At 46.2% G+C, this 14662-nt stretch overlaps 1 protein-coding gene across 1 annotated transcript; it reads right to left on the bottom strand.

Annotated features, from left to right (window-relative positions):
• Positions 1-8159: 8159 nt before the first annotated feature.
• LOC311180049 (putative cystatin-16) lies at positions 8160-12704 on the bottom strand (the record flags this gene model as incomplete). The annotated part of the gene is made up of 3 exons (XM_084247725.1): positions 8160-8240; positions 10538-10645; positions 12504-12704. 3 exons carry the CDS (start codon positions 12702-12704, stop codon positions 8160-8162), a joined length of 390 nt encoding a protein of 129 aa, XP_084103851.1.
• Between the last annotated feature and the right edge of the window lie 1958 nt (positions 12705-14662).

Below are 14662 nucleotides of genomic sequence, written 5' to 3'. Positions count from 1 at the left end.
ATGGATGAGTGAAAGGGAAGATTGATGGAAGACTGAATCAATAGATGATGGATGATGGGTAGATGAATCAATGGATAATAGGTGGATGGACAAATGATGGATGGCTGAATAGACAGATGGGTGGAATGAATGGATGATGGGATGATGGAATAAATGGATTGTGATGGATAGATGGATGGATGGCCAAAGAGCAGTGAAAAAAATGAATGAATGAGTAAACATAACATCTAAGAAACAGTAAGGAGAGCCTCAATGAACTGAGGAATTTGACTTACTAAATAGCCTACATCTACAACCACGGTAAGACAATAATGATAAATTCTCCTGACTCCTAACTGGCATCAACATCCAAGGAAAACAAATGATAAGAAAGAGTACAAAACTGAACAGGATCCAGAAAATGCTCTGAGATGCCTTTATTTGTTCTAGTGCTGAACAAACATAGGACTATAGACAATCTGTCAATCTCCAGAGTAAAAGAAATCTGTTTCCTGAGAAAAGACAGGGTCCTCCCTAATCTTCATCCGCAGACAGGTGCTATTCAAGAGGGTGAAATGGATGGGTACAGGGATGATATTCACCACAAAAGTACAGCTCACCTGAAAAGAAAAAAAGAAAAAAGAAGATAAAACTACAACAATGCCACACATTGGGAACACTTAGCATACAGTAAGAACAGAAAATACATTAGAATCTCTCAAAGGAAAGATAAACAAAAACAAACTGTGTCCTGGGGTAAGGCTTGAAAAGCTCAAGTCTCCACCAAGGATGGGCAGGGATTGCTGAATCCATGCAGTTGAGTCTGGAGGTTTCTGAGAGGTGCCTGGTGGGGCTACCACCTGCCTCTTAGGGGCCCTCCCCTATAAACTTGAGGCTGCATGAGGGAGCTGGCACATATGGGAGATGATCTGTTGGGCACCCCACCCCTACACTTAGCAGTAGCTGCAAATCTACTGCAAAAGGAGAAAATTACCCAGCCTGTGCTTGGAGGGGCACCAGGCCCATTAAGGCATCACACTGATGCACTCATCCCCAGGGTCCAAGATGCCATAAGCTGGACATTAGCTCAGAGGAAAATAATAAATTGGACTTACCTGAACACCTTCAGTTAAGAAACAAAAGGGAGAAAATCAAGCAAACTAAACCATCCACCAACCCAGAAAAATAGGAGCAAAGGCAGAGTGAGGACACAGAGGAACAGAATCTGCCTGAACCTCAAGGTCTCAGGAAGCTTAGAGACTGGGGGTTAAGGGGGGCTCCATGCAGAACAAAGGTCATATAGTCAGCCAGCTGGGTTGTAAGCACTGGGCTCAGTGCAGCTTTGCTGGGAGCACTATCTTCTAACAATGACCCCTTCTAGGGGACCCTCAGACCTGGTGGGGAGCGGCCAGACCCTCTCTTCTAGCCCAAGAGTGTTCCTGGCACCTTTCCTAAGCCTCCTCCCAAAACCCTCCTTGATATTATTGATTCTCAAACCGTTTTCTTTCCTGGGCCTTCTTGCAAGTGGCAGTTGTTTATGTCTTCATCATGTTTTTTACAAATTGTGCGACCCATGTCCAAGTCCATCAAATATGTCCAACTAAGTATCTGTCAAGAAGAAATCATAGAAACTACACTGAAATATTTACTTAGCACTAGTGAGAAAAGCAGAGAGAACCACAGAGAAAAGTAGGTAAAAGATGTAAACAGATACATCCAAATAATTGTATGTAATTGCTATGTAATTTCTCTTATCATTTTTAGTTTCTTACTTCACTTTTTCCTCCTAATTCTCCATTTTCTTACAAAAGACTGGCCATATGCACACTGCAGTCTCCCTGCTGCACTCCTTCTGATCCCAACACCTGCAGTCAAGCGCCAGTGCTGGACACAAAGAGGCAGCAGAGTCCTGGGGTCCACTCCCCGTCCTACTGCAAGCCCCGCTCAGCCCAAGCTGGCGCCATCAGCTCCCACAGAGGCGCCTCCGCAGGGGAGCGGGGGCCCGGGCCTGGTCAGCCCACTGCTTACAGCCAGCCTGCACCAGCCTCTGGGGAGGCCTCCAGAAAGGGCTGTTGGCGGGTGCTGGGGACACTGTCTCTTCATGTGGGAGCTGGCTGCACAAAGGGCCTGTCTTGCAAAGGTCCTTCGAGGTGGCTATTTAGAAAGCAGGCAGGTCCTGGCTTAAAGAGAAAAAAGAAAACTGACAAAGAGCTCAAATACAGAAGAAATCACCCAGGGAGGATCTCTCCTCGCTGGATTGACCTAGAAAGGTCAAGAAAATTGACTTTGTTTGGGGCTCAGGAATTCCTGCATCTGACACAAGACACTCACTTGTGCCCAGCAACACACACACACACACACACACACACACGCCATTCATGCACACAAAGCCCCATGCACGGTCACCCTGACCGTAAGCTAGGATGTGGAAACAGCAGTAGCGTTGGTGTTGGGGGATCTGGAGCCTCCTGGGTCCAGGACTTGGATGAGGCTGAAGAGGGTCAGTACATGGGAAGGAGTGTGCTCTATGCAGGGAGGGGGTTACCAGGTATCATGCCTCCTATCTCTCCAGGATTGTGGTCAGAGCTGGGACCCTCCCATAGATCCCTGGGACATCAAGCCTGCTTCAGGGCGCTTTCGTGGGAACCTGAATCTGAGCATGGACAGAATTACTCTGGGACAGTAGTTTTAATCTAGTCAAAAGTACAGGAAGTGGAAAGAAAAAAACATTTTAGGAAATGCATCACCAGATGCTAATGCCACTAAAAGTTTATCAGCCAAAACTATAACCTTCAGGTACAATAACCAAACGCCTTCTAGACCATTCCATGGCTTGTTTCAAGAATACTGTGGTGTGGTCCGTCCAAATCTCTTCATGGCCCCCTCTCCTCTTCCTTCATCATCCTTTCAGTTGAGCCAGTCACTGCCTACCTCATTCTCAGGACAAAAGCCTAGGGTCCATCCTTGACCCTTCTCTTCCTCTCACACCCCATGTCAGTGCACCCCACATCTACCACATAGACCCAGAATTCAGCACAACACCTGGTACCCAGCAAGCCACCTAGTCTTGGCTTGCCTGAGGGATGTAGTGCCCTCTGTGCCGGGCACGGTCTTGTGACTTGTCATAGTCCAGAAGCCTCCCTAGGAATCTTTCCCCTCTGGTCCCCAAACTCTACCTGGCTGGAGTTTTCCAGACTTGCCTGTCTGAGAGAGGCCCTTCCTGAACATTCCCTCTTTCCTTGCCTCACCAAAGCCCTGCCTGCCTGCACTGACCACTCTTGTCCCAACCTTCCACTGTTTCAGTGGAACTTGGGGCCTGTTCACTGTCATTGATGACACAGAGGATGCTGAGACATGTCCCCGCCTGCCTTCTCTGTCCCTTCCAGTCGAGGCCTGAACCCCCGCAGCTGTGCAGTCCAGGCTGGCCTGCTTCCTGCAGGAGATCATCTCCCGGGATCTTCCCTGAGCTCCCGTCCCCGCTGCCTTTCCTCCTTGTTTCATTTTGCCAGCTCACCCTTCTCTTATCTGTCATGAAGGCCTACTCCTGCCATCCACTTCTCTTAACTGGAACAGATGAAGCACTTTCTTTCTCTCCCTCACAATGCAGCTCAGTCTCTGCCCTGAATGCTCTCCTCTCTGCTCAACCTCTTTTCTTCTCCCCAGTATTTCAGGGTGTCAACTCATCAGGGAAACAAAACAATCAAAAAAAATTGGAGTACTGCTAATGATGCTTATATTAAAAAAAAATAGTTACACAACTAAAAATCCATTACCCTTTTCTGCAGCCTAAGGCTAAGGACTCACCCCCAGGCCTGGCTGCAGGGGACATAGGGTGCAGGAGACAGGACAGGGAAGGGGTGCTCACCTTTTGCTGACTGCGTCGCACCCACAGCAACTTGTAGGCAAACTCATCTGGCTGTGCTTCGTTGTACTGAAACACAGCAAATTCCACACACAGGGTGAAGTAAGTGGTGCTCTTAGCAATGTCCACAAATTTACAAGTGCAGGCATGAAGGCCCAGCACAATGAGCCCCAGAATCAGTATCGACTTGGGGCACATGCTGTCAACAACAGCCCTGCAGGTCAGCATTGCGTGGGAGGAGCTGGTAGCTGCAGCTCTATGGCTCCTCACCCACGAAGTCCTGCCCCACAGAAGCTCTGAGTTGCTGACTGGATTCTTTATCCAGTCCCTCCTCTCCACTCCCTGCCTTGTCCCTCCAGTCACCAGCAAGCAGAAGGCAAAGCAGGCATCATCCTTCCTGCCCCTTGTCACATAAATCTTGAACCCCAGGGCCTGAGTGCAACATGCCCTGTCTCCTGCCTATTTCCAGGGCAGTCTCCTCCTGTCCTAGCTCAGCCCTGTGAAGGCCTAGGTGGATGCCTTGAGCACAGTCACTGTGCTCTTGTTGTGCATCCCAAGACTGGCAGAGTCCCAGAGACCATTTGGAATACTGATGGGCCCAGAGTCCTGCAGAGTTGAGGTAAAAACCAGGTCTATCTCTAACCTTGACTGCAACCCTTGACCTCAGGAACATCTCCCCTTGTCCTCTGTAGGTGCTAACTACTTTCCAAGAGGACTGGCCAGGACTGGCAGGGGAGAGAGGCATCTCTATGTCCTGAGGTGAGTGAAGATAACACCCAGGACAAGAATTAAGCTAGTATGAGAGGTGGGCTCTGCAAATATGGCAGCCATGGGCATGAGACAGGATCAGAGGCTGAGAAAGTTCAGCCCTGGGTCAGCATGCATTCTCGACCAGCTCTACCAATTGTGGTCTTTGACCTTTGCCCTATCAATGTGTCAGGCTCTTTTCAAAGTAACTGTGGGATCAATATGTGCCCTACCTAGGATGAGAACTAGACAGTGGGAGTGAGCAGACCAGGAAATACATCGTGCTGCTCATGTGCATGAGAATGCTCTGCACTGGGATGATTTTCCTACCTCAGTCATGCATAATTCAGACACCTCTACATTGCTGATGTACCTAGAAAGGACACAGGGCCTGAGGCACAGCTGTGGGAACAATTATGAAGATGAGACTAGGGCTAGCACAGGAAGAGAAAGAAGTGGGGACATGGTCAACATCAATAAACAGCTGATTGGTGGCATATGAGGACCCCCATTAGGGCAATCACAACGAGGAGGCAGCAGCCTGCTTCAAAGGCTACTGGAACTTCATCATGTCCTCCTGCCTGAGAAGTTACAGGTTTCCAATGCCTGTTCTTCCACAGTCCACATTTTGAGATCTGCAGAGTCTGTACTAGGCCTCTTTTTATTTCCTGATGTGGGTTATGTCTATCTTCTCTGTTCTCTATTTCTCTTGCCGAGTTAGCAATTTTATTAGACTTTCCAAAAGATCAGTGCTTGGATTTCTTGACCCTCTCTATTAATTTTCTCTTTCACTCATTTACACTCTTTTATTGCAATGTCTTGAGAGAGAAAGACTTAGTCACCAATCATCCTCCTGTCCATCTAAAGATATATGTATTTCCAGACTTAACCCCCCTTTAAAGCTAAACATTGGCAGCATCTCACATACTGTTACATCATGAGCATTCGATCATTTGCTCCAAAAATACGCCATAATCTGTATTAAGTTTACTTCTCTAGCCCATACAATTAAAGGTGTATTGCTGAATTTTTAAATCTTTTGCTCCTTAATTTCTATTTGAACTTCACTGTGCCCAAAGAACCTATTTTATGTGCTATCAATTCTTTGAAATCCATCGAGCTTTGCTTTATGAATCAGAACATGTTCAATTTTGATAAATGTTCCTTCAGTTCAATAAGAATATGTGTTCTGACATTGTTGGTGAATGTTCTATACAATTACTATGATTTTGTCAAATTAACACTCATTGAGTGGAAAACAGGATGCTGGATGATGAGTCATGGTCCAACAATGAATCACAAATGAAGATGAAACTGAAAACTTAGTCACTCACAAGTCCTGGGGGAAATATTCAGCATATATGAGGAGCCTCATGGAGGGGTCACATAGGAGGTCAAGGCAAAATGCAGTCAGAGAGGGCAGAACCTGGGCACACAGGTTTATCAGGGTCTGTGAGTGGGATTTCTGGGGTGAGGCTGGACCTGTCAACTCAAATTAAAAAGTAGTGTTTGGGTAAGTTATATAGGGTTCAGGGGCACCCAAGGGGAAGGCTCTGGGGGATGGGAGACACTGTTGTTCACAAATGCTATTGGGGAGATCACATCAGGACCTAACATTTGTTGGGGACTCTGCTGGCTGCTAACTTGGCCATGTGCTTGTATGTGTCAGTTTCCAATCATTTCGCCAAAGAAAATGAATGCCAAGGCAGCAATGCCATGGAGTAGTTTAGTGAACATCTTGTCAATGATACAAAGTTAAAGTTATTAAACGGATTCTAAATTTGTATATATTTTTTGACCTTTAGCTTGTGACTTCTATGAGTTATAGACAGAGGTACTTTACACTCTCCTCCCGGGATTGGGGGTTTGGCTGTTCTCCCTGCAGCCCTTTTGGGTTGCATTATGTATCGCAGATGATGACAGGAGGGGGCCCCTCAGTAAAACTGTTGTAACTTCCATAAAGCATAGCTATAGCCTTGTCCCCAAAAGGCCATGTTTCTGATCCACACCAGCATACAGAGGCCCTAGTCAGAGTCAGGCACCTCTGTTTGTACACTGGTGTTCATAGGGGCTCACTACTCAGTAGCAGAGGCTGTGAAGTAACAGCATCTGGGGCCTAACTCCAAAGGGCCTGGCCTCACACAAGAAACATTTGAAAAGCTCCTTGATGACTCTATTGAATCTGAGTTCAAACAGAGCAAAACTGAAAAGAGCAGGCCCAAAAATCAAGTTTTCCTCAATGCAATGTGAGTTGAGGTGAAGGTGCTTACTGGTGAGCAACACAGAGAAGAGCTCAGGAGGGCCTGGCTATCCTTGGTCACAGAGGACCCATAAACAATGGCTCCCCACTCTGTGCTGAGTGCCCTGAAGCCAATGGTGTGCAAAAGCAGCTTTGCTGACCACACACAACCACCCTCATAAATTTATCTATGCCTCTTTCAGAGTGTGGGGAGAGGTTGGAAAAGCTACATACTGTTTGGTCAAAGAACCAGAGTTAATACAGGCCACTGCCTTTGTGCTGTGCCCAGTGGAGCTACCCAGAATCATGTGGGGAAAACTCCCTCTCCTTATTGTTTGTGGACACATCATGCAGACAGATAAATCTGGAGAGAGGCAGACTTTCAAATAAGTGATGCTCAAATCAGATTCCCAGAAATCTGGAAGGAAAGATGAAAGATCCATCAGCCTCTCCTTTCTGAAGTACTCCTCCACGGCACTGCCATGGCCTCCCTGTCCCCAGACGTGCCCCACATCCTCCATCTCTCTGCCATCTGTAGAGATGTCCACCATAAGAGGGTGTCTGTCACCACAGTGCCTGTTCCGGGGAAGGTGAATGGTGTTCACACCCTGGAGGAACACAGGATCAGGAAGCAGGTGGGGCCTGGAGTGGCCATCTGCTGAGCCTTCCTCAGAGACCCTAGAGAATTGGTGATGGGCAGAGTTTTCTGTCAGCTTCAATCACGTGTCCTCCACCCCTGTGATGGGGATGACCCATTGCAGAAGGACCACTCACTATGAACCTGGTCCAGACATGGAAGCTGAGTGGACACAAGAGTTTCTTCCCTGTCAAAATTCTCTGTGTTCCCTTAGAGTGGAATCAAGGAGGGGCAGGGAGAGATTGGAGTAATAAATACACAAATGGAAGGAAGGAAGGGAAGAAAGGAAAGGGTAATGGATGGAGGGAAGTAGGGAGAGAGAGAAGGGGACAAATGGTTGTATGGATGCAAGGAAAGATGAACACAGGAAGGAAGGGAGTGGGGGAAGGGAGGGAGGAAGAAAGGTACAAACTATTCAGAACCAGTAAGGAGGGACTCACATGACTTAGGGAGTTTGGTTTACTCAGCACTGCACCTACAGCCAAGGTAAAGACAATAAAGATATATTTTCCAACAGTTGTTGCTGACATCAAGACAGAAAATAAATGACAAGGGAGTGCAAAACTGACAGGGACGCCAAAAATACTCCAAATGCCATTAATTCCCCTTGGTGTTATACACATCTAGGACTACAGACTGTCATTCTCCAGAGGAAAATGGACTTCTGCTGGGAGAAATCAGGGACTCCTTTGCATCTATAGTTGCAGGCAGGTGCTGTTCAAGAGGAGGAACTGGGAAAACCAAGGGCGGGCATCCACAATAAAAGTGCAGAGCACCTAAAAGAGGGAATGATAAAACTTAAAATTAGAACAATGTACCACACTGAGAGCACTTAGCATATTGTGCTGTAGTATGTAGCACATAGGAACTCAGGATGCATTAGAACCTACAAAAGTAAACAAACGCAAATTCAAACAGTGGCCTAGGGCAGGAATTGAGAAGCTCCAGCCTCCACCAGGATGATGGACAGGAGTTACTGAATCCACCCACCTGCGTCTGGAGCCTTCTGAGAGGTACCTGGTGGGAACACTCCTGCCCTTATGGGTATCCCCCATGCACCTGATGCTGCGTGAACACTAGTGAGTTCCGAGGGAGCTGGCAGATGCCCAGGAGATGGTCAGGCTGGGCACAATCCCTCTGCCCAATAAATAGCAGATGAACCTTTCTCCTCCTGGGGGAGCACCAGACATAGTGAGGAACAGAACCCCTCATTCTACATTGGCATGTCCCTGATGACTTTCCTAAGCCTCCTCCCACAGGCCTGAGATACTAGAAAATACCTATTTGTCTCTGCCCCCAGCTTCTGACACAGGATTCCTGAAAACTTTATAAAATTCTTTTTTTTTTTAAAGATTTATTTTTATTTATTTATACAAGCACTGGGTACAGTCAGAAGCGCGGGAGGGTGTCCCGACCCGCGGGGTTCAGAGGCACGAGAAGAGAAGGGCTGAGGATTGAAATGAGGGGCTTGACGACTTGACGCTAGCGTTTGCTTCTTTATTTTTCCTTTATCCTTTTACTGTATTTACATGTCTTTCCTTTATCCTGACTTTCTTACTTCCCTGGCCTTCTCTCTGCTCCTCTCGCAGTAACCCTTGCAGTATCTCCTTACAGTTTCCTCACAGTCCTCCTTATCTCTCGCGGTTCCCTTCTTATACCCTGGTCGCTCCTCCCATCGTGCCTCTCAGTCTCGCGTGATTTACAGGAGAACGCAGGGGTTTCTCCGAAGGCAAAACAGTAAATCGAAACCTAATTCATCGAGCACATGTGCAACATGGCGCATGCTCCAGGCGGCTCCGGACAGGAGGGTGAGAGAATCCACCAGAGCCAGAGCGGGGAGCAGAGCAGGCAGAAGGACCGAAGCACACTGCTGAGGGGAGCAGCGGGCGGCAGGAGAGGTCTGCGCGCCATGTGGGACCCTCCTCCGGTGGCCGGGGAGCAGCTGGGGATCGAACTGGCGCTGCAGAGGCTGCGGGCAGCTTCGCAACCCAGCGCTCAACCGCTGCGCCACCGGGGAGGCCCAAACTTTATAAAATTCTAAGAGATAAAATTCTACTGAGGTGACTCCAGGAAGCTCCTAAATGACCCCTGGATGGGAGCCAGTCACTAGAAAGACCAAGCCCTGATTAGAAGCATGGAGTTTTCAACCTTGCACCCCATCCTACAGAGAGGGGACAGGGGCTAAAATGGAATTAAATATCAAGCATGCCTAAGTGAGGAAGCTTCATAAAATCCTTTTAGTATGGCATCTGAGAGGTCCCCCTCCACACTGTGAGGATAGCTCACCCAGCTCCCCGGGAGAGAAGCTTCTGTGCTAAGGACCCTTCCAGAACTTACCCTAAGTATATCTTCATCCATATCCTTTACTATAGTCTTCATTAAATTGGTAAACTGGGCCTCCCTGGTGGCACAAGGGGTTAAGACACAACCTATAAAGCCATCCACAGCCACTGCAGCACAAGTTCGATCCCCAGCCAGGGAGATACCCACATGGCGCAGCAGACCTCTCCTGACTCGCCCACTCTCCCCTCAGCAGTGTATTTCAGTCATGCTGCTTTTCTGTTCCCCACTCTGTCTCTGGAGAATCCTCTCCCCTCACACACACCTCTGGCCTGTACCCCAGTTCTTGTATGCATAAATAAATAAATCATAAACAAACAAATAAATAGGTAAACTGAAGGGCCTCCCTGAATTTTGTGAGCTTCCCTAGCAAATTGGTCAAGCTCAAAGAAGGAGGAGGTCATGGGAAGCTCTGATTTGTAGCCAAGTTGGATAAAGTTGTGGGTAACCTGGGCACCTACTAATGGCAATTAGCACCTGAAGTGGGAGGCAGTCTCTTGGGTCTGAACCCTAAACCTGTGATGGAAGGTGATGCTATGTCCAGGGAGAGTTAAATGATAGGACACTCAGCTGCTATCACAGACAATTACTTCTTGGAGGAAAAACCTCACACGTTTGTTATGAGAAGTAAATGAGACATAGAGGACTGTCGGTTTTTCTAATATCCCTTCCTTGCTATTACTTTGCACTCTAAGAAGATTCACGGTATATCAGGCTGATTTTGTGCTCAAACCTTTTTATCTCCTGGTGCTTCTTGCAAGGGACATTCATCATTATCTTCATGTTTTTTACAAATCGTGCGGCCCATCTCCAAATCCATTAAAAATATCATTGTCCACCTCTGTCGAGAAGAAATTGCAAAAGGCAAGAATTTATCATTTTTATGGGTGAATAGTATTGCCATGTCTGTCTATACTGCATTTCCTAGCCCATTCATCTTGTCTTTAAGCATTTAGGTTATTTCTATAACTTGGTTATTCTAAATAGTGCTGCAATGAACATAGGGGGCACATGTGTCCCTTTGAAGTAGTGTTTTTGCATTTTCTGGGTAGATAGTCAGGAGTGGAATTGCTAAATGATGTAGTGGATTTATTTTTAATATTTTGAGAAATCTCCATACTGTTTCCCTAGAACTGGAGGGAGGTATTCTACGTGAAATAGAAGGAGAAAGACAGATACTAGATGCTGTCCTTATATGTGGAATATAAAGAAATAAAACAAAGAGTCAGATAAAACCAAACCAATAACAAACACTAGAAATTTGACTGTAGAATTTGTCTCCCTCCTACCAGAGGAGGAGGTAGAAGGGGGCAGAGTAAGTGGGAAGGCAGCACATGTGCTGTGGTGGAGGACTTCTAGTGTCTTGGTGGTGTGTAATAACACACACCTGAAGGATGTGATCCTGTGCTTCTAGATCATACTACAATGTTTTAAATCAAAATTACCTCAATTTAAAAAAAAGGAATTTATAAAGCAGTCACTAAATATTTGCTTCTCATGAATGAATAAAGGAAAGGCATAGAACCAATCAGAAGGGCAGTGAAAGACCAGAATATGCATGTAAATAGCATGTACATGTCATGTGCAATTTCTCTACAAGTATATAAGCAACAGAAAGGCTTCCCTTAATACACCTAGAGCTTGCAGTAGACTTCTCTGCTGCACTCTTCCTGATCCCAACGCCTGCAGTCAAGCGCCAGTGCACTGGACACACAGGGACAGCAGAGTCTCGGGGTCCACTCCTGGTCCTACCGCAAGCCCCGCTCAGCCCGTGCTGGCGCTATCAGCTCACACAGGCCCCTCTGCAGGGGAGCAGGGCCCCGGCCTCTGGGGAGGCCTCCAGAAAAGGCTGTTGGGGGGTGTTGGGGACACTCTCTCTTCATGTGGAAGCTGGTTGCACAAAGGGCCTGTCTTGCAAAGGTCCTTTGAGGTGGCTATTTAGAAAGCAGGCAGGCTCTGGCTGTTCACTACACTTCTACAGAAAGTTAGTAAGGAGGGCCTCCCCGGTGGCGCAGTGGTTGAGCGCTGGGTTGCGAAGCTGCCCGCGGCCTCTGCGGTGCCGGTTCGATCCCCGGCTGCTCCCCGGCCACCAGAGGAGGGTCCCGCATGGCGCGCAGACCTCTCCTGCCGCCCGCTGCTCCCCTCAGCAGTGTACTTCGGTCCTTCTGCCTGCTCTGCTCCCCGCTCTGGCTCTGGTGAATTCTCTCACCCTCCCGCGCTTCTGACTGTACCCAGTGCATGTATAAACAAACAAACAAACAAATAAATAAAGCATGCCTCTATTAAAAAAAAAATTAAAAAAAAAAAAGAAAGTTAGTAAGGCTTATGATTTTATTTCCTTAAAGAGAAAAAAGAAAACTGACAAAGAGCTCAAATACAGAAGAAATCACCCAGAGAGGATCTCTCCTCGCTGGATTGACCTAGAAAGGTCTAGAAAATTGACTTTGTTTGGGGCTCAGGTATTCCTGAAACTGACACAAGACACTCACTTGTGCCCAACAACACACACACACATACACACACACACACTCACGTCACTGGTGCACACGTAAACCTGTGCCCTGTTCAGGGAGGAAGTACACTCTCCTGTCTCCTCGGCATATGGTCAGAGGTGGGGCCCTCCACACTCAAGCCCCCGGGACATCGTGCCCACTTTAGGGTGCTTCATCAGGACCAAGTCTGGCCTTGGCTTCACTCACCTTTTGCTGGGCTCGCCTGACCTCCAACAACTTGTATGCATCCTCTTCCACATTGTTCTCATTGAACTGAGCCATGGCAAACTCCACTGAACCCATAAAATAATCCTCATTCTTACTGATGTCAACAAATTCTTTTTGAATTGTCCAGACATGAGTGCCCAGCACAGTGAGCCCCAAAAGCAGCGGCACCTTCAGGAACATGCTGCTTGGCCTCAGCACCAAGGGGGTTGCCACTGTGGTTGGGTCACCCTCCTCAGCTGTGTCCCATGCAGCCCCAGCCCACGCCTCCTCCTTATCAGCCTGCTTTGTACCTCCCAACATCACCAAACAGAAGACAGCACAGGAGGTCCCATTTTCCTCCCTCTGTCACAAAAGCCTTGAACACAGGGACACGTATGCAACATTCCCTATCTCTGCACTTTTCCAGGACTGTTCCCTGAGAACTTCCCTCCAATTGCTGCAGGATCACCCCTGCAGTCTTGCTTCCACGTTGCTTCCCCTCAGTGAAAACAAGAAATACCAGGGTCACAATAATTCATGGAGACTCTGATGATCCCTGGGCTGTGCGGGCAGTGACCAAGCCTGCTGACCTTGACCAGAGCCCACACCACCAGCTGAGCCCAGAGAATTACAGAGTGTGCAGCCAGCAATGGGAGAAGGGTATTGATGAGGGGCCATCTGCACCATAGTTGCCCTGACCCTCCTCCGCCCGTCTGATATGGGGACATTCGTTTTCTCTCACTTCAAAATACGTTCCATTGTGACTCCTTTCTTGATCTGTGGGCTGTTCAGTCACACGGGTTTAATTTCCACCATGGCAAATTTTCTAACTCATCTTGTGTTGACTTCTAGCTTAAGTCTGCTGTAGAAACTTTCTGTTATTTCTCTTCTTCAACATTTGTTGAGATTTGCTTTATTGCCCAGAATATATCTAATCTCTATATGTTCTTGAAAAGAATGTGTATTCTGAATTTTCAAGTTAGGTTAACTATCTATGTATGTCAGCATGACATTTTGTTCAAACTGTCCATATATTTACTTTTTACTCTGACTTAAAGGGTTTGATTTAATTTGATTTGATTTTGGGTTTCAGTTTCTTTTTTATGTTCTTTCACTGAAAAATGAGTTACCATCTCTCACTAAGATTATGATTGTGAATTTGTCTATTCTTTTTTATCACAATTCTTACTATGAATTTTAAAACTCTGTCATTAAGTGCCCCTACAAATAGAATTTGACACTTTTTGACAGGAGACCATTTGTTCATTGTGAATTGTATCTTTTTATCTATGTGACCCTTGCTTTGACATCTACTTTGTCAGATGTCAATGTAGCTACATCAGCACTATTTTCATCAATGTTTTAATGATAGATCTTTATCCATCTTTTTCCTTGCATCTAAATGATTTAGAAGCAGCAAATCATTTCTGAAATCAGCCTAACAGTCTTATTTGGAGGATTTCTTCCATATACAATTACTCAATATTACTGATTACTGATAACTCATGACTGATGTGTCAAAACTCAAATTTACCGTATTACTATTTGTTTTCTATTCATCTGATCTGTCTCTGTTCCCTGTTCCTTCTTTTCTCCTTCCTTGCATTTTTGTATTATTCAAGTATGTTTATTATTAAAAAATATTTTTTATTACATTTATTCCTCTAAATGATTTTTAGTTACATCTTTTTTCACTCTTCTTTTGTGGTAATTCCAGATAATATAATGGGCATCATCAATTTTTAAGTCTATTGTACATTACATTTACCATTTCAAAGATAGTGAGAAGAATTTACAACACTATTACTCCTAATCCCCTTCTTCCCTGTGTATTATCGCCATGTGTTTAAATTCCACATATTTGAAAGCACATAATACGATGATTGCTGTTTTTTATGTTCACTATTTATTTGGATTTAGCAATGTACTTCCCTTTCTGCTAGGCATAATTCCTTCAACATTAGTTAATTTCCACTATGATTATTCCCTTTCCCTTAAGAAAACATTTTTAAATGCTTATTTCTGCTTGGATCCGTTGATACATCTTCTACTTTTTTTTTTTTTTTTCAAAAACTATCTTCTCGGGCCTCCCTGGTGATGCAGCGGTTGAGCGATGGGTTGCAAAGCTGTCCACAGCCCCTGCAGCACCGGTTCGATCC

This window comes from Talpa europaea (genome assembly GCF_964194135.1).
Source record: "Talpa europaea genome assembly, chromosome: 11".
NCBI lineage: Eukaryota > Metazoa > Chordata > Mammalia > Eulipotyphla > Talpidae > Talpa > Talpa europaea.
This window is presented reverse-complemented; position numbering and strand designations above follow the sequence as displayed.